Raw genomic sequence first — 23,925 nt, forward strand, 5'->3', positions numbered from 1 at the left:
ATGTAAAGTCCCCCGTCAGTGGCAGCGACTGCCCCCGTGTTAACTACTGCGTCTAACAGTAACTCCATATCGCACCGGAAGCCCATGAATGCGGTGAGTTTCGCCTCGTCGCCCCCCCCCCCTCTCACCCCTCCCCCCCCCCCCCCCCACCACTTCATTAACGGCAGCGCAGGGCGTCTCCTATTGGAAACCACAGAGCTCCACTTCCTCTGCGATAAAGTACAGCTAACCCAGTTAGGTCCCTAACTGCTTCTTATCAGCAATGTTCTCAAGTTGGCTACAGCTAGATTCGTGATAGTAGTAACACTATAACTTTCACAACTTCTCTTCATCACTCGAACAAAGAAGTACGGCACCAAGACAGTGTGCATATGGGATATCAAAATTTCGACGGACATAAAAGAGTTATGATCGCTAGAAATAAGAAAAATCAGGAGAGTCTAAAATTTCGTGTAAGTAGTTAAGAGTGGCAACGATGAAACAGCTTCGGCCTTGAAAAATCCGAGAACCAGGGTTTCCTAGTAATTCGTTCTGAAACAATACTTTGTTCTGTTCGTATGTCCCTCGAAATCCGTTGCTATCGTAGACTATTTAGTTTAAAGACACCACACATTGAAACATCACTGACAGTCTTGAAAGTCTCTTCGGGTTTGCTGCCGAATCCTAAAATCAACTTGACTCGATATTTCGGAGATCCAGCTGGTCGCCATCTTCAGGAAAATGCTGCTCCTGCTGATGAGTCCCGCTGAGAACTGACGCCAGGCTGCAAATCGACGTCAGTCACTGACAGTCGTTTTTAATAGCTGCGGCTACAAACAAGTACCCACTGAAATAAAACAATACCGTGTGCACTAGTTTGATGTTCTTATACTCACTTCAAATGCTACCGTGAGGTACATCCGCAAAATATTAACAAGAAATTCTGATGAAATTCGTTTGTATGTTCCAAATGTCATCTATTACTAACCGTTTCTGTTTGTTTAGAAACTTGCAAACAGAACAGCACCTCTATGGCCCCGAAATTCACGGAGGGCACAATTTTGATTTCCGGCCATTTTGAAACGTTATCAACGTTGCTCTCGTAAAGCAACAATCGTGTATCACCCAGCCAGCCTAAGAAAACCACAGTGTTTCATTCGGTAACCCAGACGGCTCTGACGTATGGCGAGATCAGGTAATCTTGGTCTCTGTGGGAGGGCAGTTGCATGTAATCCGTGCATGGCATAGCCTCACGCTGAGGTAGGAAGCATCACCAGGTCATGGTCGAAGGACGCTTTCCAGCGATGCATCAAGCCATTCCGCAGCGTGTTCAGGCAGAAGAGATGTCCATCAGTGTATCCGGCGTTTGTAGCTGTATTTGTAGCTGAAGAACCTGAAGTCTCTTTCTAGGAGGGTCCTGAAACTCACTGTACCTGGCTGTATCACAGCAAAGGATACAAGAATAATCCGACTGATATCACATGTTGTCTATCACAGAAGGAAAGTCTATGAAAGAGCGCTATGTGTACTGTAGTGTTATAAATGCTGCCAGTGTCATTACTGTCTTTCGGCTCAGTGTCAGCAGGTAAATACTCGTACTTAATGTTGATATGAATTTCTGATAATTATGTTAATACAGAGTTTTAGGTGTATAAGTGCAGATATTTATCCTAATGGTTGAGGACACTGAGCTGAACAACATTATATCAGTATTTACTTCATAAGAAGACTAATAGCATGTTTTTTGGTTGATTATTACCTCCAAGTATGCTTGGCACAAGATAGCCAGCCATTAATGCTTATTTTCTCCTGGGCAGCGGGTCAGTCACTGAATTGTGGACGTATGGGCGCAAAACGGAAAGTCTATACTGACAGGCAGTTTGGTTAGTGTTTAACATCCCGTCGACAACGAGGTCATTAGAGACGGAGCGCAAGCTCGGGTTAGGGAAGGATTGGGAAGGAAATCGGCCGTGCCCTTTCAAAGGAACCATCCCGGCATTTGCCTGAAACGATTTAGGGAAATCACGGAAAACCTAAATCAGGATGGCCGGACGCGGGATTGAACCGTCGTCCTCCCGAATGCGAGTCCAGTGTGCTAACCACTGCGCCACCTTATACTGACAGGCCTAGTCCATGTTACAGAGCATTACAACTATGCAGAAATCATTAGGCACTCAATTACATGTTCTGTTTGTGGGAAGAATGCTAGATGCTGAGAAAAAACAACTAACATAATGAAGTGGTTGCATATTGAGTTATCAATTGTCACAATATCTGTAACTATACCTCTAACACCCTCTTTCAGGAGGAATAGTAGATATTTCAGGCAGTGGCAGTATCGACTGATTCGAATAAAATATTCCATTAAACGTGTGTCCAGTTTCTATGCTTGCGGAAATACAGTTGCTTACACAGACACTTTTCATTTCACGTGTTTGTGCGCCGGTTGCTAAGAGTGTAAAAATCGATTGCTATATTTGTTTTGAAGTTCACATGGTGAAGTTGTGTTTACGATTACACAATTGAATTTTTCAACTGTGATTTGTTGATTAACTCTACTGTATTGTTCAAGTATGTACCATTATTTACAAATGCAGAGTATGTAGATATCATATTTGTGAAGGGGTTTCATAATGAAAAAGTTGCTGATACTTGTAAACAATCCGGCAGACGATTTCCTAGCAGTACAGCATGAGATTCAAGGGTGTTTACTAGTGTTTTCACTAAACTCCATGAGAATTGAGGAATGCCTATTAGTTATATCGCTTCTGAACGTGCAAATAAACCGAGTGTTGATGAAAGTAAAAGACATTTTCAGTTAGTAGAACGTGGTCATCCAACGAGTACACTATACATATCGGGGTTCTACATACAAGAATGTGGCCGACACGGCGTATTCCGGCCTCTATCCATATCATTTACAGCAGGTACGTCATCATCGAGTAGGAGAAGAAAGTAGACGACTGGAATTTTGTTACTGGATAGTTGTGACTCGCCTAATAATCTCATTAATGCTGTTTGCTGACGAAGCTATTTTTACTCGTGACTATATCAAAAACACTCGCAAGTTACATTTGTGATGCGACGAAAACCCATACTCTTTTTGAGAAGACACATTTTCCAGAACGCTTCTTTGTAATAGCATGTTGTGGTATGACAGACAAGCAATTGATTGGGCCTCTTATGTTATCATATCGTTATAGAATACCCTGTTATCTAGAGTTTCTTGAAAACGGGTTTCCAGCGTTACTGGAAGGGATTTCTTCAGCTACAAGGATGGGTATGTGCTTTCAGCATGACGGGGTCCGTGCACAATATAACATCAGGTAACACTTCATCTATACCTAACATTCCCGGAAGATAGCTGGGCAGAAATGATCACATGCCTCTGGCCACCGAGGTTCTCAGATCTTGCCACTTCTGATATTTGCCTGTGGGGATAGTTGAAAAGCGAAGCCCACAAAGAAAAAGTGAACACAGGCACAAATTCGTAGTTCGGGTTATGAATAGTGCTCTCTATGTAGAAGGACGCCAAGACAGTCCAGTGAAACTGTCAGAAAAAAATCCTGTACCTTGCAAAAGGTGGGGTAGAAGATTTTATTTTTTCAACTCGTTCATATTGTTGGAAAGGTTAGAAAACAAAGTTTTGCCAACAACATTTCTCTTGGGAAAACTTTCTGCAGTCAAAAAACTTCGAAAATTTCGGACTTTTTTCAGTTTTTTCAAAATATCTCAGTTTCATTTGCTCCTATCGCTTTGACGTCTATTTTCTTTTTTAAATAGCATAAAATTCTCTACATATTTGATTTTTACCATTTTTTTCTACTCCCAATATCTAAGGCACTACAGCGCATCAAAAAATACCAATTTTTCAAATTTCGAGCAAAGTGGCAAATTGCCTAATTTTTGAACACTGTTAGTTCAGTTTCTATTTGTGTGGTATAAACACATTACTCATCATGTTATTCATTGGAATTTACCATCTAACTCTGGTGCAGGGCCAGGACAAACAGCATCATATTCAGTAACTACGAACACATTCACGTCGGATTGCGTGAAGTTTATTTGTGTTACAATATGTAATACGATTGCAAGCAGGTGACGTACATTTTGTACAGTTGATTGACGTTAATGATCAGTTATAAGAAAAAGTATGTAGGAATTGTTCTTTAGCGGACAAAAGCGTATTTATTCTTTGGCGGGCGGAAGGCGATTATCTCTGGTGATTGTTCACAGCGCGCTGACAGCTATTAGCACACAACAGTAAGGGTCCTACAGTTTGGAGTCGCTTCCGTTCAGTATATGTTGTGGTGCCGAAAATGAGTATTTCTGACATGAATTTGTGTTTCATTTGCGAAAAAACTGTGGTGAGTGGTGTATGCAATGTGAAAAAGAAAGGACTGAGCACATTTATCGATTGTAGTGCTAAACGCAGGGAGTCTGCTCACACCCGTTTTTTGAAAACGCTATTGAAGTGATGGTGCATGAAGCATGCTACAAGAAGTACATTAATGAGAGAATGATAGCAGCTAGCCTCCGACATCCTCAGGAACCAACAGGCGTGCTACGTCGGTCGCAGGAGAAAGGTCAGTTCAAGTTCAAAGAGAAATGCTTCTTAATTGCAAAATGGAATTCTGATGACTTTTTAACCAAGCAGTTAAGACTGCCATATGCCAAACGAAATTTTGATGGAGGGTACCTTATCCACAAAGTGACTTGGACTCGAAATGTTTCCTTCAAGTCAATAGCCCAAAGCTATGTTTCTTACCTGCAACGTCAATTTGGATCTCAACTTACTATTGTATTTGATGGGAATCCATGTGAGGGAGACAAATGTAGCACAAAGAGTGCTGAGAGCATTCGTAGGCCCAAAAAAATTCTTCGGTTGACGTTGTGGTTGAATCAGAGATGGTGAACCAAGTCCCTCAGGACAAGTTCTTGTACAACGAACGAAACAAGATGCGTTTGATCACACTCCTTAGAAAGGAATTTCTGGAGTGTGGCGTTGAAGTGCACCAGGCCCAAGAAGATGCTGACGTTATGATTGTAACATCTGTCTTTTCAAGAACCAAAGATTTTGGAAGTGTTGTAATTGTAGGAGAAGATGTTGACCTGCTTGTGCTCAAGACCGGTTTGGGGCAAGGCACTGAAAACTTATTTTTCTTAAAGCCAGGAAGAGGAAATGCAGAAGACAAGTGGTTTTCCACTGCATCTTACAAGTTTGATAGTGAATATATTCTGTTCACTCACGCCTTTAGCGGATGTGATACAACATCCGCTTTTTTTGGTCAAGGAAAAATTAAGTGCTGCAATATTGTTGCGAAAAATGAACACCTAACCTCAGCGCTTTGCACGTTCAATAAACCAATGCTACCCGTGAAGAAATAATAACAGCAACAGAACAGGTTACTATCGCATTGTATAGTGGAGGTGTCAGCAGTTCCCACACACTAGACCATTTGCGGTAACAGCTATTCGCCAAGTCTGCCACAAAAAGCAAACTGAATCTTGCACGGTTGCCACCTACACTAGATGCTGCACAAAATCATTCGTTGCGGACTTACCAACAAGTCCAAAGTTGGATGGGAAACTGGAAACCTCCTGAGAAATGGGGCTGGAATCACAGTGACCACGATCCAATACCCATTATAATGCGCCAAGATCCAGCACTTGAAGCACTTCTTCACATTGTTTCATGCTCGTGCAAGCTGAACTGTAGCGGAGCGTGCTCCTGCAGAAAAGCGGGTTTGAAATGTTCTTCAATTTGCAAGAAATGTATTGGGGTCAACTGTGAAAACGTGCCAAAATTTTTATATGAAGACAGTGAAGAAGATGTTATGGAGGATGTTGAGGAAACCGCTGACGAAATCAACGAATTTGCTGAGGCTGACTCGCTGTTTAAAGAAGAGGTCAATGTGGGATCAACTCTAGATACAGACCCTGAATCCGTAACTCAAGGTATTTCTGGTGACACTGAGGAACCTGGCCCCTCAAAACGTTGGAAGTGATTCTCATATCTGTCTCAAGTGCGCTAATGTGCGATATTACAAGTATTACACACCCAGAACTGTCAACATTTTTTAGTAACTGACGATGCATTTTAAATGTAATAAAGCTACTTATTTTTAATGTCAACTATGTGGCTTTTATACACAAGAATAATTACCTACCTAATTAGGTTGCCTATTGCAGCTAATAATAGTTCAGTTTCCTGAGACAATTTATCTTGTGTGTGTACGCATTCGCGGGCGCGCGCTTGCGTGCGTGTGTGTGTGTGTGTTGTGTGTGTGTGTGTTGTGTGTGTGTGTGTGTGTGTGTGTGTGTGTGTGTGTGTCTATGTCTCTTAATGATAAATTTTTATATTTATAGTTTTACAAATACCAGGGCTCAGGTGGCCCATAGTGAAGTTCAGGCAGTGATGTAAGAATCACAATAGTTGGGTGCCCAGCAATCCTCATGTTGCATACATAGAAATTGAATACTTGAAAGTGAGGTGGTAAATTCCAACATATAACATGACGTTTAATGTATTTATACTACACAAACAGAAACTGAAGAAATAGTGTTCAAAAATAAGGTATCTTGCCACTATGCTCAAAATTTGAAAAATTGGTATTTTTTGAGGCGCTGTGGCGTCTTAGATATTGGGAGTAGAAAAAAATGGCAACAATCAAATTTGTAGAGAAGTTTGTGCTCTTTAAAAAACAAAATAGACGTTAAAGCTATAGGAGCAAATGAAACTGAGATATTTTGAAAAAACGGAAGAAGGCCGAAATTTTCCAAGTTTTTTGACTGCAGAAAGTTTTCGCAAGCGAAATTTTGTTGGCAAAACTCGGTTTTCTAATATTTCCAACCATATGAACGAGTTGAAAAAATAAACTCTTCTACCCCACCTTTTGCAAGGTATTTCTGCAATTTGACTGGACTAAAGACGGTCTCAGAAGAGCGAGACGAGGTAGTATCAAGTGATTTAGAGAGTGTCTGGAAGTCGGAGGTAGAATTTAGTGGATTTATAAAAATCAACTTTGACGTTAACTAGCTTTTGTTTAACACTGTCTATGAATTTATATATTGAGGAAGCAGTAAAGGAAACAATAGAAAAATTCGGAGTAGGTATTAAAATCCATGGAGAAGAAATAAAAACTTTGAGGTTCGCCGATGACATTGTAATTCTGTCAGAGACAGCAAAGAACTTGGAAGAGCAGTTGAACGGAATGGATAGTGTCTTGAAAGGAGGATATAAGATGAACATCAACAAAAACAAAACGAGGATAATGGAATATAGTCGAATTAAGTCGGGTGATGCTGAGAGAATTAGATTAGGAAATGAGAGAGTAGTAAAGGAGTTTTGCTATTTGGGGAGCAAAATAACTGATGATGGTCGAAGTAGAGAAGATATGAAATGTATACTCGCAACGGCAAGGAAAGCGTTTCTGAAGAAGAGAAATTTGTTATCATCGAGTATAGACTTAAGTGTTAGGAAGTCTTTTCTGAAAGTATTTGTATCGAGTGTAGCCATGTATGGAAATGAAACATGGACGATAAATAGTTTGGACAAGAAGAGAATAGAAGCTTTCGAAATATGGTGCTACAGAAGAATGCTGAAGATTAGATGGGTAGATCACGTAACTAATAAGGAGGTATTGAATAGAATTGGGGAGAATAGGAAATTGTGGCACATCACCACCAGAAGAAGGGACTGGTTGGTAGGATACGTTCTGAGGCATCAAGGTTAGGTTAGGTTAGGTTAGTGTTTAACGTCCCGTCGACAACGAGGTCATTAGAGACGGAGCGCTAGCTCGGGTTAGGGAAGGATTGGGAAGGAAATCGGCCGTGCCCTTTCAAAGGATAGAGATAGACCAAGACATGAATACGCTAAATAGATTCAGAAGGATGTAGGTTGCAGTAGTTACTCGGAGATGAAGAAGCTTGCAGAGGATAGGGTAGCATGGAGAGCTGCATCAAACCAGTCTTAGGACTGAAGACCACAACAACAACAACAACAACAACAACAACAACATGAATTTTCCTTTGGGTTTTATTTGTTTCTTTGTATGTTGTAAGGTAGCCAACGGGATTCGTAAGAAACCGGTATCGTCATTCTCACTTTGTCCCATGAGGAATCGTCAATAGCCAACAAGAATTCTAGTAAATATGGGCCCAAAACTGCATAACCTGAGAGCTATCAAGTGGTTTATCTTGGATCCTACGAAAAAAAGCCCTCTGCTTTCCATATTTTGAGAGGTGGTGTTATTGACCTAAACAAGGAAAAAATTCCCAGCAAACATGGAGTCTGAAATGCATATCTTAAGATCCTAATTTCATTATGGACACCAGAAATAACTAACAATCAGTAACGGGAATAAGGTACTAAATAAAACATCTGTAATAACGTAAAGTCTGACAACCATTGTATTAACGCTGAACATCGAGAAACAGTCATTGTGTAAGATAAATATTCCAAAAATAAACTGCGATTCAAAAAGATAAATTAGGAAGAATATATTTGAAGATACGTATTTTCGTTGCTGATTAATTCTATTTATTTTATCTCGAGTGAAATGTTACTGCAAAATTTCATAGCACAAAAAGAATCGTAGATTGGATCAATAACTTGGCTTTTATCTCCAAGAGTGAGTAATCGAGTTTACGTAAGGGAGGCCCAATGTAACATATCGAGAATGAAGAAATATATCGAGGAATGGGTAACGACGAAAATTTGATTTCACACACAAGTAAATTTTAACGGTTATACCTGCCGATTGACGACACAATGTTTTTCTTTATTTAAATGAAACAGTGTACTTTGTTCTGTGACAGAGAGGAAATGCTTTGAACAGGACTTCGGTGATATCACATGTTTGCAATTTGATCAAATAGTAACAAGACAATAGGACCGTGAACTATTGCTGCCGCTGGCGGGAGAAGAGGTCTCACAAACATCTGCTGCGAACGGAAACAGCACACAACTTAGGTATGGTTCGTGTGTTAATTACTGTCACTTTCGTATCAGGTGTTCAAAACGTCGAGGCTGACGATTGATACATACCATAATATGTACATTGAATTTCATCTCCACTTACTTAGCACAACACAGAACAGTGTTAGACGGTATTATAACTTTGGGAGTCGTCGGTATTTCCCCGTAGATCTTTTGTTTTAATCTTCACCGTAGATAAATGTTAATAGATGTGAAGACTGATACCGTTGCAGTCTGTTTTGTTCTTTCCGAAGACTCATCCAATGATTTACAAATATTTTGATGAGAATGTCTGTAGTTGTGTGCATGTAGTAAGTTGGACATTCGTACCGTGTGGACTCCCTTACTCCCATCGGGAGGGCTTCGAATGACTGCGGCAGCATACATCAGTAAGTTAGAAACTGCAGATACGTGTGTGACTATTTCGATTCCCATCTATAAAACAGGACCAATGTTGATATTCTTGTGAAGCCCCTAATTCATGTTGGCCGGGCGAAGGTAGTTGTTTATCCACTTCTACGCCAATTTTCAGTTGAACGGCAGCGCAAATTGCGGAGGCTGAATTGTCCGTGGTTTGCAAACGATATTTCTTCCATAAACAAGTCTTGCACAGAAAGGCCGCAGCTTTCTTCGACACCAGAACTGTCACAGTTTCTGAAAGTGATAACCGTGAAGTTGTTGATCAAGCGAACTGTAGAAAGGAACAAAAGGGCTCAAATGTGTATTCGCAGAATCCTGATCGCACACTCAAGCTGCCCAGTAGTGACAAGAGAACTGAGTGTTACAGCTGCTGAAATACTTTTTGTGTTTATCTCATCAATTACTGTTCTTTACTGCTGGCGTGTTTCATTTTTCACATAATTGGTTTCCTGATTTTTTAGAGTAATGTTTGCAAAGATAGATGGTTAGCAAGACCACAATCAGAATATTTATCAGCAAATAATAGCACCATTGCTCTAGCAGTTGGGCGACAGACAGCACAAAAGTAAAGCCATATTCACTTTTTCGAGTGTCGTATATATTGTGAAAGTCTGAATAGCTGCATGAGCCGGTTCTGGAATCGCTACAACAACAGGACACAGACCGATGATTTTCGAGATCACGAATCGCAAATAATTAACAAGATTTAAGGACACTTATTAACAACTAGCTGAGAAACATCGCGCTGCCCGGATATTAATTTACAGCTGCGCCCGAGACTACGTACTTGTGGAATTTATTTTTGATGTACAAAACTGTGGTGTCACCGCCAGACACCACACTTGCTAGGTGGTAGCCTTTAAATCGGCCGTGGCCCGTTAGTACACGTCGGACCCGCGTGTCACCACTGCCAGTGATTGCAGACCGAGCGCCGCCACACGGCAGGTCTAGAGAGACTTACTAGCACTCGCCCCAGTTGTACAGCCGACTTTGCTAGCGATGGTTCGCTGTCTACATACGCTCTCATTTGCAGAGACGACAGTTTAGCATAGCCTTCAGCTACGTCATTTGCTACGACCTAGCAAGGCGCCATATTCAGTTACTATAATCTGAACAGATAATATTGTGAATCATGTACCGTCAAGAACGACGTTCATCGTTAATGGATTAAAGTTAAGTGTCAAACTAATTACGTCCGCTTTCTGAATTTTCATTCCTTGTCATGTTCCAGACCTCACGTCAGTATAGTTCTTCCCTCCACACGCCAGCCTGCGTGAGCTAAGACGCGTGCATTTCGGCCTCCACTAGTAGCACAGTGTTGGCTCTTCTGCCAACACGACAAAAACTTCTTTGCATACATCATTGAAAGTAGTACGATTTGGAGCATGAAAAAGGAGCTTGTTTGCTTCACTAACTTGTGAGAGAATCTTGTAGAGCTGGCCGCTCGAAATTCAGTTGAAGGTTAGATCCACGCTCTTAACCCGCAGTGTCTGGCCTTGTGCTTTGTTTATAGTCATGACGTAACATAAACTCACGAAGAATTGTTGGGAATGAGTAGAATTCAGGGGATAAAAACTCGCCCAATCGCGTCAAATTTTCTGTCAGAAGTTCCACCTCTGTGAGTGTTACATTGGACGCAACTAATTTGTGAGTAAAGGGTTCCGAAGATCGAGGTATGTATGACGCTCTCGATCACAGTAACAGCGAGCTGGATTTCGGAAATAATTTCCAAAGAGCGAGTTAAAGCCTCATGTTCTCGAGCCGCAGACGTTCACGCCCCACGATCCTCATTGGTTTATTGAGAGCTCATGCAGCTCAGCTTTTCAGCCGTTCTGGCGTATTCAGAAAAAACTTGACCGTTTTCTAGGCATTTTTATTCGTAAACAAAACGAAATCGAAATGTAAGGAGTAGGCACCGAAATCACAAAACAATAAATTCGCTTTTCATAGCATTGATTTTAAAAACACCTGTCTAAAGAAACGAAGTAATGTCATTAAATTTTTAACAAAAAGAGCCAAAAGCCTTGCCACAGTGGTAACACCGGTTCCCGTCATATCACCGAAGTTAAGCGCAGTCGGGCTTGGCTAGCACTTGGATGGGTCACCGTCTGGGTCTGCCGAATGCTGTTGGCAAGCGTGTGCACTCGGCATTGTGAGGCCAGATGAGGAATTGCAGTGTGCTGACCGCGTGTCTCTCCATACCTGCATCAGGTAACACCTAGGGGCTGAGGATGAAACGGCTGGCGGTCGGTACCGTTGGGCCTTCAAGGTCTCTTTCTTAACACAAAAAGCGTAGTCAGTAATCCATATCGTAGTCAAGTACATTTGCTGCTATTCGTAAAAATAAGACTGTGGCGCTTAATTTTGCCACTGCTATAAATTTCCGAAAATACATGTGTCACTGAGGGGGAAAAAAACTAACTTAGAGCGCCTTCTATTGGTTCTTTGGTGTATTACAAAATTAACAGTGCCTTTCATTCTTTGGTGCACTACGCCGTGATGTTTAAACATTCGAACTATTAAGCTGTGCAGACGATTTTAGATAAAACGTTAAACTAAGATGGCCTTTTTTACGAGGGTCACTCCAAAAGAAATGCACACTATTTTTGTAAAAATACAGTTTTCATTCTGCATGTGTGAAAGTTTTACAGTGTGTAGACACATCCTTCCCGCTTGTTTTCAAACTTAGTTCAACCTGTTCCCGTGAGTGGCGCCGTCACAGCATGTCTTCAAGGTGGCTGCTACACTTGACGTTCGTCAGAAGCAACGTGCTGTCATAGAATTCGTATGCTGTGAAAACGAGACAGTGAGAAATATCCACAAGAGGTTGGAAAAGATGTATGGAGATGCTGCTGTCGATCGCACTACAGTTAGTCGGTGGGCAAGCAGGTTACATGATGAAAGTGGGCACGAAAATATTGAGGATTGTCCTCGCAGCGGCAGGCCTTTTACTGCACACACTCTAGACAATGAGCAGAGAGTTAACAAATTGATGACTGCTGGCAGACGCATCACAGTGAACGAATTGTCACGCCACGTTGGGATAGGGGAAAGAATTGTTTGCAGAATACTGAAAATGTTGGCGTTAAAAAAGGTTAGTGCCATGTGGGTTTCCAGGATGTTTACAGTGGCTCACAAAGAAACAAGAAAAACGGTATGCAGCGAACTTTTGGAACAGTACGAGAATGGTGGAGATGAATTTCTCGGAAGAATTGTGACAGGTGATGAAAGATGGCTCCATCATTTTTCACCAGGGACGAAGAGGTAATCAATGGAGTGGCATCATGCAAATTCACCCAAGAAAAAAAATTCAAAACCACACCTTCTGCTGGAAAAGTTATGGCTACGGTGGTTTTCGATTCCGTAGGACTCTTGCTTGTGGACATCATGCCAGGTGGCACCACCATAAAGTCTAATGCATATGTGACGACACTGAAGAAACTTCAAGCTCGACTGAGTCGTGTTCGACCACATCGTCAAAAGCAGGATGTTTTGCTGTTGCACGACAGTGCACGGCCACATGTCAGTCAAAAAATCATGGAACTCGGATGGACAACACTGAAACACCAGCCTTACAGTCCTGACCTGGCTCCATGTGACTATTATCTCTTTGGGAAACTGAAAGACTCTCTTCGTGGAACATGGTTTGAAGACGATGACTCCCTTGTTCACGCTGCCAAACAGCGGCTGCAACAGGTTGGTCCAGAATTTTACTGTGAGGGTATACAGGTCCTGGCTCCAAGATGGCGTATGGCAGCTGAGAGGGATGGAAATCATGTGGAAAAATGTAAATATTGTATCTACACACAGTGAAACTTCCAGACATGTAGAATAAAAGATGGATTTAAAAAAATAGTGTACATTTCTTTTGGAGTGACTCTCGTATGTTCCTGTTTTGAAATAACGCCTATATGTTGCCCGAAGCTACGCTCAAGTTGCCTGTGAAAACCCCATGAAAGTTCGGCAAGTAGTTTTGGAAATTAGCATATTGAAACTGACAGATACGACGATTTTACATTCTATTATTAGTACAGAAGATACAGTTCAATAAATCACAGCATATTATCAAATATAAAACACAAGGAAAACGATCAGTGCTCAGTCCACAAATATGCGTTATCCTAATATCCAATACACATGGAAAGGGGACGATTCCCATGAAGCAAATTAAATTTTAGATTTAACATAACAAGGAAAGCACGAAACAATAGACATACTGTAGTGCTGGCAGAAGCGTTGGGATAGGCCGCCTCTAGCAACAGCTAGAGGAGGCCGAAGTGCACGCGTTTAATTACACGCGGACTGGCGTGAGCTCTGGAACAGGACAATATCTTGAGAATTGCAAATAAAGTACGTAGATGAGGTAATACTTAACTTTAATCCACAGTTGTAGAACATCTCTCTTGATGATACATGCTTCATAATATTAATTATCAACTGCTATGGCGCCTTGCTAGGTAGTAGCAAACGTAGCTGAAGGCTATGCTAACTATTGTCTCGGCAAATGAGAGCGCATTTGTCAGTGAACCATTGCTATGAACGTCGGCTGTACAACTGGCAGAGTGCCAGGACGTCTCTCTAGACCTGCCGTGTGGTGGCGCTCGGTCTGCAATTACTGACAGTGGCGACACGCGGGTCCGACGTATACTAATGGACTATACATGCTGAAAGGGTTTACGAGAAAAATGAAATAGTGGAAATTACACCCACTACAACAGACAGATCTAGACCAAAAACTGACAAAAATAGAAATAATGAACAAAGGAATTAGTAATTGGATAATTAAAGCATACTTAAGCGGGCTATATAGAGCTGGCCACAGGACAAAACAAACCAGACCAGTGATTCCACCATGTCAGCACTCTCGAAGTTAGCAAGGCAGAACAGTTAAGCACAACTGAGTTTAGAAACGTGCGACCTTGGAGTTTAATTCGTACAGAATCATCTCCTAATGAACCTGCAGATAACAGCACTGCGCCTTGCAGCATCCCTGGCGTTAGGGCACTGCTTAAGCTGGAACACAGCCAGACACAGGTGTCTGCACAAGCATATTTTTCCGTCGAAAACAACCAGCACAATCCCCTTCGTGTGAACTGCCGTCCAAAGAGCACACATTACAGCTAGTATCTGCTTCGATTTCATCAGAGTGACCTCCCGTGCAGTCACAAATCCAGGCCACGTCCGCTCACCCGAAACAGGAACCCATGCATCATGTTGTTGGTAACAAGCCACCATTACCTTATACCTAGACTCGACCAGGCTGCCTACACTGCTAGATATGTGAACTTGCCACCCTCTCTTGTTCAGCTGACACCAATCCCAACATCCACTTCTCAGGCTCCGCGCTTTCAGCACCAAGCGGTTCTAGGCGCTACAGTCTGGAACCGCGCGACCGCTACGGTCGCAGGTTCGAACCCTGCCTTGGGCATGGATGTGTGTGAGGTCCTTAGGTTAGTTAGGTTTAAGTAGTTATAAGTTCTAGGGGACTGATGACCTCAGAAGTTAAGTCCCATAGTACGCAGAGCCATTTGAACCATTATTTTCAGCGCCATGACGACAGCAGCCACCTCGCCCTCCATACACACACAGGGCTACTGTCACCAGCTGCCGACAACCAGTCACCACGTTCATCCTAGGCCAAATCCTTGACCTTGCCGCTCAGAGATGTAAACAAGTAAACAAGTCCGGCCAGCACGCTATGCACGGCCTGCCACTGCAGGTAAAGTCTCGTACTGCTGCCACTACTCATGGCCCATGACGCTGGCTACGAGCTGCTGCAGCTTCCTTGTTCCTCACCAGAATTGCCTCCGCTACTACTCATGGCCAATCTTCAACCCTCCCCCCCCCCCCCCCCCCCCCCGCCACCTGTCTACTTTGCGGTTTCGTGCAGACTCTGCTGTGGCGCAAAGACACCACCATCGGCACCGGCGCAAATGGCCAAGCCCGGTGCCAATTCATCTGTGCCGTAAATTGTTAGTTCACAGGACAAAACACAAAGAGCGAAAAGAAAAGCCAAGAGAGTATGTGGTGGGGTCGGCACTTATTACCTCGTAGTAGTCCGCCTTCTATGCCAGTGGGCCCGCGTTCGGTTCCCGGCCGGGTTGGAGACTTTCTCCGCTCGTGGACTGGCTGTTGTGTTGTCCCCATCATCCTTTCATCCTCATCACTGGCGCGCAAGTCGCCCAATGTGGCGTCGAATGAATTAAGACTTGCCCCTGGCGGCCGAACTTCACCGAATAGGGGACTCCCGGCCAACGATGCCATATGCTCATTTCATTTCATTTCATTTTACCACGTAGTAGTAGCAACTTGAACAATTGTCACGCTTTATAAGCAGTCTAATGATACACTGAATGTGTATGAAGTTATTAAATTCTTGATGAAATGTGGCATAATGTTACTGATAATTACGCTCACTGTCTGTCTTTTATAGAGAAACTAGCTGACTACCTGGTGTTGCCTAGATGTATATTTATGCCAATCTTCTCACCTCTTCATAACATCGTCTTTATTCTATCCTGTATTTTCTGTTGTGTAATTTTGTATTCTAGTCTTCTGTTAGTTCATCTCCCCCTTTACCCTGTGTACATCTGCTCTGTCTACCACCACCTATCTCTCTCTCTCTCTCTGTCAATCTTCTCACTCCCTTCTCGTTGCGCATCTCCTCGTTCCTCCTCTTTCCTTTCTCTGTCCATTGCGCCCTCCCCCCTCTGTCCACTTTCTCTTCCCTCGTGTCTAACTCACCCTTCCCACCTTCTCTCTTCGTCACCAAGTTATCATCTTCACGCCAATACTAAGAAATTTTGGTCTTATGTCAAAGCGGTAGGTGGATCAAAACAAAATGTCCAGACACTCTGTGAGCAAAATGGTACTGAAACAGAGGATGACAGACTAAAGGCCGAAAAACTAAATGTCTTTTTTCCAAAGCTGTTCCACAGAGGAAGACTGCACTGTAGTCCCTTCTCTAGATTGTCGCACATATGACAAAATGGTAGAAATCGAAACAGATGACAGAGGGATAGAAAAACGATTAAAATCGCTCAAAAGAGGAAAGGCCGCTGGACCTGATGGGATACCAGTTCGATTTTACACAGAATACGCGAATGAACTTGCCCCCCTTCTTGCAGCGGTGTACCGTAGGTCTCTAGAAGAGCGTAGCGTTCCAAAGGATTGGGAAAGGGCACAGGTCATCCCCGTTTTCAAGAAGGGACGTCGAACCAAATGTGCAGAACTATAGACCTATATCTCTAACATCGATCAGTTGTAGAATTTTGGAACACGTATTACGTTCGAGCATAATGACTTTTCTGGAGACTAGAAATCTACTCTGCAGGAATCAGCATTGGTTTAGAAAAAGACTATCGTGTGAAACCCAGCTCGCGCTATTCGTCCACGAGACTCACAGGGTCATAGACACGGGTTCCTAGGTAGATGCCGTTTCTTGACTTCCGCAAGGCGTTTGATACAGTTCCTCACAGTCGTTTAATGAACTAAGTAAGAGCATATGGACTCTGAGACCAATTGTGTGACTGAATCGAAGAGTTTCTAGATAACAGAACGAAGCATATCATTCTCAATGGAGAGAAGTGTTCTGAAGTAAGAGTGATTTCAGGTGTGCCGCAGGGTAATGTCGTAGGACCACTGCTATTCACAATATACATAAATGACACAGTGGATAACATCGGAAGTTCACTGAGGCTTTTTGCCGATGACGCTGTAGTATATCGAGAGGTTGTATCAATGGAAAATTGTACTGAAATGCAGGAGGATCTGCAACAAATTGACACATGGTGCAGGGAATGGCAATTAAATCTCAATGTAGACAAGTGTAATGTGCTGCGAATACATAGAAATAAAGATCCTTTATCATTTAGCTGCAATATAGCAGGTCAGCAACTGGATGCAGTTAATTCCATAAATTATCTGGGAGTAGGCATTAGGAGTGATTTAAAATGGAATGATCATATAAAGTTGATCGTCGGTAAAGCAGATGCCAGACTGAGATTCATTGGAAGAATCATAAGGAAATGCAATCCGAAAACAAAGGAAGTAGGTTACAGTACACTTGTTCTCCCACTGCTTTAATATTGCTCACCAGTGTGGGATCAGTACCAGATAGGGTTGATAGAAGAGAGAGAGAAGATCCAACGGAGAGCAGAGCGCTTCATTACACGATCATTTAGTAATCGCGAAAGCGTTACGGAGATGATAGATAAACTCCAGTGGAAGACTCTGCAGGAGAGGCGCTCAGTAGCTCGGTACAGGCTTTTGTTGAAGTTTCGAGAACATACCTTCACTGAGGAGTCAAGCAGTATATTGCTCCTTCCTACGTACATCTCGCGAAGAGACCATGAGGATAAAATCAGAGAGATTAGAGCCCACACAGAGGCATACCGATAATCTTTCTTGCCATGAACAATACGAGACTGGAATAGAAGGGAGAACCGATAGAGGTACTCAAAGTACCCTCCGGCACACACCGTCAGGTGGCTTGCGGAGTATGGATGTAGATGTAGATGCAGAATAGCAGGCTGTTGGTTCATACCCCCACAGAATATATTTCCAGACAACAAGTAATATGTGTACCAAGTTCAGCAGAAATCGGTCCAGGGATTATGAGGAGCTTTTTGCCTACGGCTTTGGTAGAGTACGCACATGTCTTAAAATTATTTCAGACACATCTGTACTCATGCTTTACCTGTATTTATAGTGAATTTCGCCTTACATTTCCATCTTCAGGCAGCTCAGTTTTTATGACCCCATACCTCCTGAACAAAATGTCTTACAGCGATTTAATTTTGCTGGTACATTTAACGATATATTTGAATACTCTCTGTGAAATATGGTGCTAATAGGATTGCTAGTCGGAACGAAACAAAGTAAAACGTGATTCATGATACCACAGCTTTTCATGCATCTCAGTGTTTACGACGATACGTGTCCTGAACTATATCTCGTAGAATGGTATAATTTTACAGCTGCTTGCAGTGGTGTACACTGATCAGCCAAAACGTTATGACCACTGGCCACTGCCACGCTGGATGCCGCCTAGTAGCACTGCGGGCACGTGACGCCGTAACAAAAGAATATAATCGGAGCAGACACGGATGGGAATCGCCCGAGGAAAGATATGGCCTACAAATGGTGAAATCCACTGAGATAAGCGACTCTGACGTACGACCTGTGAGCGAGTATCTCCGAAACGATAAAGCTAGTATAATGTTCACGTGATGCTTTAAGCGATATATACAGGAAAAGGTAGGACAGTGAAACTACCACTAGGTGTTAAGCGGTTGAACCTCTACCAATCTTCACAGAACGTGGGGTTCGGACGCTTGTCTGCTCTGTGAAGTAGGATAGATGGTGATCTGTGGCATGTTCACCAAAAGAGCACAGTGGTGGTGCACGCGCAAGCGTTTTGGGACACAGTTTATCGTACATTGTTGAACATGGAGCTCCGCAGCTGACCACCCATACGCGTTCTCATGTAGTGACATCGCAATTACGATTGCACTCGGTACGGGACCATCGGAGTTCGACCGTCGATCAATGGAAACGTGTCGGCTCCTTGAATGGATCAGATTTTTCTCTACACTAGGTAAATGGTCGTCTCCACGAATGCCGTCATCGAGGTAAACGTCAGTTCGAAACGTGCAGCGCGCCACCGGCGCATGCTGGTGGGAGCGGTATTATAGTATGGGAGACAATTCTCCTACGCTTGCACGGAACCTGTGGTAGTGATCGAAGACACGTTGACAGGTGCGAGCCATCTGCGTTCGTTCATGTTTGACAGCTTCCCCGATGGTAAAGTCATCTTTCAGCAGTATAATTGTCCAGATCTCGGAGCCAGAACAGTGCTACAACGGTTTGAGGAGCATTATAGTGCACTGACGTTGATTTCTCGGTGACGAATATGTGAATCTTGTGAAATCCATCTGGGTCACTATCGGGCGCCATCAGCGCGTACGTAAATCAGCGGCTCGTTATTTGCGCGAATTACATGACATGTGAATAGATTGCCAAATACATCTACAAACCTACCAACGAACTGAAGGATCCCTGATACCCAGAATCATTGTCGTATTTTGTTCCAAAGACGGCTGTTAAGCAGGTGGGTTTAACGTTTTGGCTCATCAGTCTAAGTGAATCCTATCTGCAAAATGTACCACAAATACAGTTAATTGTAAAGAACTAAAACATTACAACGCTCTGCCTGATGCAGCTTATTTACTACATGGAAAGCGAAAATATAGTAAGCGCCAAATTTTCTTCAGTTAGTCATTTCTTGGATATTTTCAACTAGAAAAAGTTGTATAAAGGTTTGAAATTATGTGTACAATTTGTTGCAAGACACTAACTGCTCGCAGTCTTAAATACTTGATGAATAAAACCTGGGTATTCTCAGATCGTGGTCTCCGCTTCTTCTTCTCTTCCCCATCTCCCCCCCCCCCCCCCCCCACCCCCAAACTTGCCCTTTTCAAAGGCAGGTGGTTACCGCCACCAGAGTGATTGTTTCCAGCCAGTAAGTGGAATGAGTAACATGTGTTGTTCAAGTCGCTCTACTGATTTAGGAGGAGGCGTGGAATATACATACATACGTACATACATACATAATATGTACATTTTTAAATTTTGAAATTATGTATGGATATGATGATGATACAGATCGCAATCGGTCATACAATAAGAGAATATTTGTTTCGTTTTCAATTACACAAATTAAACTTCTCGCATAGGATAAAGCTAATCGTTAATCAGTCATAATAATTGAAAGAAACAGCCGCGCGGGATTATCCGAGCGGTCTTAGGCGCTGAAGTCATGGACTGTGCGGCTGGTCCCGGCGGAGGCTAGAGTCCTCCCTGGGGCATGGGTGTGTGTGTGTGTGTGTGTGTGTGTGTGTGTGTGTGTTTGTTCTTAGGATAACTTGCTTAAGTAGTGTGTAAGCTTAGGGACTGATGATCTTAGGAGTTAAGTCCCATAACATTTCACACACATTAGAACATTTTTTTGAAAGTAACATTTATATTATAAGGGGCAATCAAAAAGTTTCCGTTTATGGGCAGTGCTACGGCAGTATGCAACGTAGTGCGACTCCCATGTGGATATATAAGGACCGACATGAGGGCAAGAGGTTTGTTTGGCTTCGAATGGAAGCCTTTAGTTCTACCCTTATCCTTTAATCACTAGTGGTCAACTGTGCGATCTTACAGTACTGATACTTGTAAACTCAATGTTCCAGAGCATACGGGCAGGTGGAGGACGTTTACCTGCGGGCTGACCAGCCGGACCCTGCTGGAGGGGTGGACGGGGCGGCCGTCCTTGAGCCAGGAGACGGCCAGCTGGGGGTGGCCGGCGGTGGAGCAGTTGAGCTGCGCGGACCGCCCCACGTCCACCGTCTGCTGCTGCGGGAACAGCCGCGCTGACAGCGCCGCTGCAACACGTGTCACCAGAGCCGTAACACACACATGTAACTCGACGAGTTAAATAAAGCACATTCAGTATCTTGTTCTAATTTTGAGCCGAACCAAAAAACGTACAGAAGACGTTCTGCCAACGTGAAACATTATTGCTGAAACATTTTGGTGCCCCTAACCGGGCCCCGGATCTACGATATTTCCTAACTGGGGCAAAAACTTGATGGTGGCACCGCCCCCCCTCCCACTCGAGCGTTTGGGATAGGACGTCAAAAATTAGAAAAAAAAGATTTTTATTTTGTACCGCACATTTTTCTGAAGAGTTTGATATACAGAGGGGTCCAAAAAATGTATCTACTGTTTAAAAGTCCATAACTGGCAATATAATTGACGGAGTTCTCTGATCTGTGGTAGTGTAATTGTTTGTAGTTCCGGCAATCGCCACACAAGCGTTGCATTGCGTTGTTTTGTTTTGTCAGATGACAGTCGCCAGATAGTCAGTGTTTTGTTCTTAGTTGCACCTAGTTACTCGAGTAAACATGGATGGCTCAAGTCTTACACTCCATTAAAGGAAGTCAGTTTTGATGTGGTATTTTAAGTACGAAAACATTAATGAGGTTCAACGACAATGGCGAAATGAGTATCAAACAGAGCCATCGACACGTTTAACGATTCGTCGCATTCGAGACAAATTTGAAGCCGACGGCTGTGCTGTGTTAAAGATGTACACAAACAACGATCTGGACGACCTGTAACAGTAACAAGTCCAGCTAACTCCCGTCGTGTGTCACAATAATTCACTCGCTCACCACAGAGGTCTGTGAAACAGTATGCCCGTGAAAGTGGAGTGAGTCACCCAAGTGTTCGGCGAATTTTGAAGATAGCAAAGTGGAAGTGCTACATGCCACGATTGCTACACGCAATGAACGAGGACGACCCAGATCGTAGAACGGAGTACTGCGAGTGGTTTACTAACATGGTGCGCAACGATGAAGAGTTTGCAGATATGATTGTGTGTTCTTATGAGGCACAGTTGAAACTCAATGGAACAGTAAATCGCCACAATTGCATCTACTGCGCCGCCGAAAATCCGAATGTAGACAAAGCCGTGAATTTGCCAGAAGTAAATGTGTGGTATGGGTTGTCTTACCGGGGCCTGATTGGGCCATTCTTTGACGGCACAGTTATCGGTGAGGTGTACCTTCAGAAGCTTCAGACATCCATTTTACCTGCCATCCGAGACTTTTATGGAGACGGAAGAGTTTACTTTCAATAAGATGGTGTCCCAGCCCACTACCAAATTCGTGTTAGGGCGTATCTCGACGAAAATCTACCAGGAAGATGGATAGGCCGTAGAAGTGCTGTGGAGCATCCACCACGTTCCCCAGACCTAACTCCTCTCGACGTTTACCTGTGGAGAACACTAAAGGTCGTCGTTTATCGACAAAAGCCACGCACACTGGATGAACTTCGAGAATCCATCGTACATTCATGTGCAAATGTCCAACTGAACATGTTGCAGTCAGTAGTTTGTGCTGCAGTTTGGCGACATCGTTTGTGTGTGGATGTTAATGGTGACCATTTCGAACACCTACAGTGATATCTTTAAGTTGGACTTTAAGCTACACTTTCACTAAGAATGAGACAACTCCATCAATTTGTTTGCAAGTTATGGACTTTTATTCAGAGGATAAATTTTTTTGGACCACTCTGTATAAAACACATATGCTCGAGAAAACTTATGACGAGTTATTTGGCGCCAGCCGGCGTGGCCGAGCGGTTCTAGGCACTACAGTCTGGAACGGCGCGACCGCTACGGTCGCACGTTCGTATCCTGCCTCGGGCATGGATGTGTGTGATGTCCATAGGTTAGTTAGTCTTCAGTAGTTCTGAGTTCTAGGGGACTGATGACCTCTGAATCTAAGTCCCATAGTGCACAGAGTCTTTTCAACCATTTTTTGTTATTTGGTCTTAAGTGTGCCAAAGTACAGTGCCCCTTCTCTTCACACAGCATTCTTCTATTGCACGTCACTGTATTTGTCTATGTGGAATTTTAATGCCGCGTGCAGTGTCCGCGCGGTTAGAGGCGCCATGTCACGAATTGCGCGGCCCCTCCCGCCGGAGGTTCGAGTCCTCCCTCGGACACGGTTGTGTGTGTTGTCCTTAGCGTAAGTTAGTTTAAGTAGTGTGTAAGTCTAGGGATCGATGAACTCAGCACTTTCGTCCCTTAGCAATTCACACACATTTTTTTGGAATTCAGAAGTGTAGATATTGTAATGGAAGCCATCAAATCTATATTCAGGACATGGAAATCAAATATCCTGTGGTGCCTCTCCTATTCTCTGTCGACCGGTTTGACACCTGTACCCCTTAAATGAAACTCACAATTAATACTAGGTGTGATTATTTGTAACCGGGGGAATCAGAACTCTTCACAAAATTTGCAGTCTTCATTGCCTATTAGCTAATAACCTTCCCCTTTTGTGTGACATAAAATTAAATGCACGAAATATAAAACCAGTAAAGACAAGAGGCAAGTAAGACAGTACACATTTCTTCAATCCTTAGGTCCCGGCATTTTTTCTCTCTAATCTTGCTACAGCTCTCAATCCGCTTATATGGTGAATGATGAATCTTGCTATAGCTTTACATGGCGTGCTTTCTTTTCTGTGAAAGAATCTATTACCCCATCAAAGTTCGCCAGAGATTTTCCCATATGAAAAATCAAAATGTCATTGATTAACACGGTAAAAGCTGTTAATACGAGTAGCACCCAAGAGTGGTGTTGTTTCTTGATTTGATTACGTCTGTTTTGCCACTGTCTGCTAGATAAAACGAAACAGGCTTTTCCAATATTGCAGCAATTGTAACACACGGCAAATAAGCGAGACTGTTCTGGCACAAATGGTCATTTTATGTACCTCATTTACATAAATAACAAGACGGAATACAATTCATGAAGTACCAATAACGAATGCCTAGCAGGCCTACACAAGCAAAAAATTTTGGGTTAGAAAATAGTTTTCTAGTTCATTCATACGCTCCAGTTTCTGAAGCATGTTATCGAAACGTAGTAGCAATACTAAATTTTTATATCAATTTTGAACCGTCATATTCATCCATGTGATTTG

At 43.0% G+C, this 23,925-nt stretch overlaps 1 protein-coding gene across 1 annotated transcript in view; it reads right to left on the reverse strand.

Annotated features, from left to right (window-relative positions):
• LOC124776143 (Down syndrome cell adhesion molecule-like protein Dscam2) overlaps positions 1-23,925 on the reverse strand; it is a 186,616-nt gene that overhangs the window by 59,824 nt on the left and 102,867 nt on the right. The window contains exon 5 of the mRNA XM_047250979.1: positions 20,648-20,811. Within this exon, the coding sequence (XP_047106935.1) occupies positions 20,648-20,811 (164 nt within the window). The remainder of the gene's footprint in view (positions 1-20,647; positions 20,812-23,925) is intronic.

This window comes from Schistocerca piceifrons, chromosome 2 (assembly GCF_021461385.2).
Source record: "Schistocerca piceifrons isolate TAMUIC-IGC-003096 chromosome 2, iqSchPice1.1, whole genome shotgun sequence".
In the NCBI taxonomy this organism is placed as follows: domain Eukaryota; kingdom Metazoa; phylum Arthropoda; class Insecta; order Orthoptera; family Acrididae; genus Schistocerca; species Schistocerca piceifrons.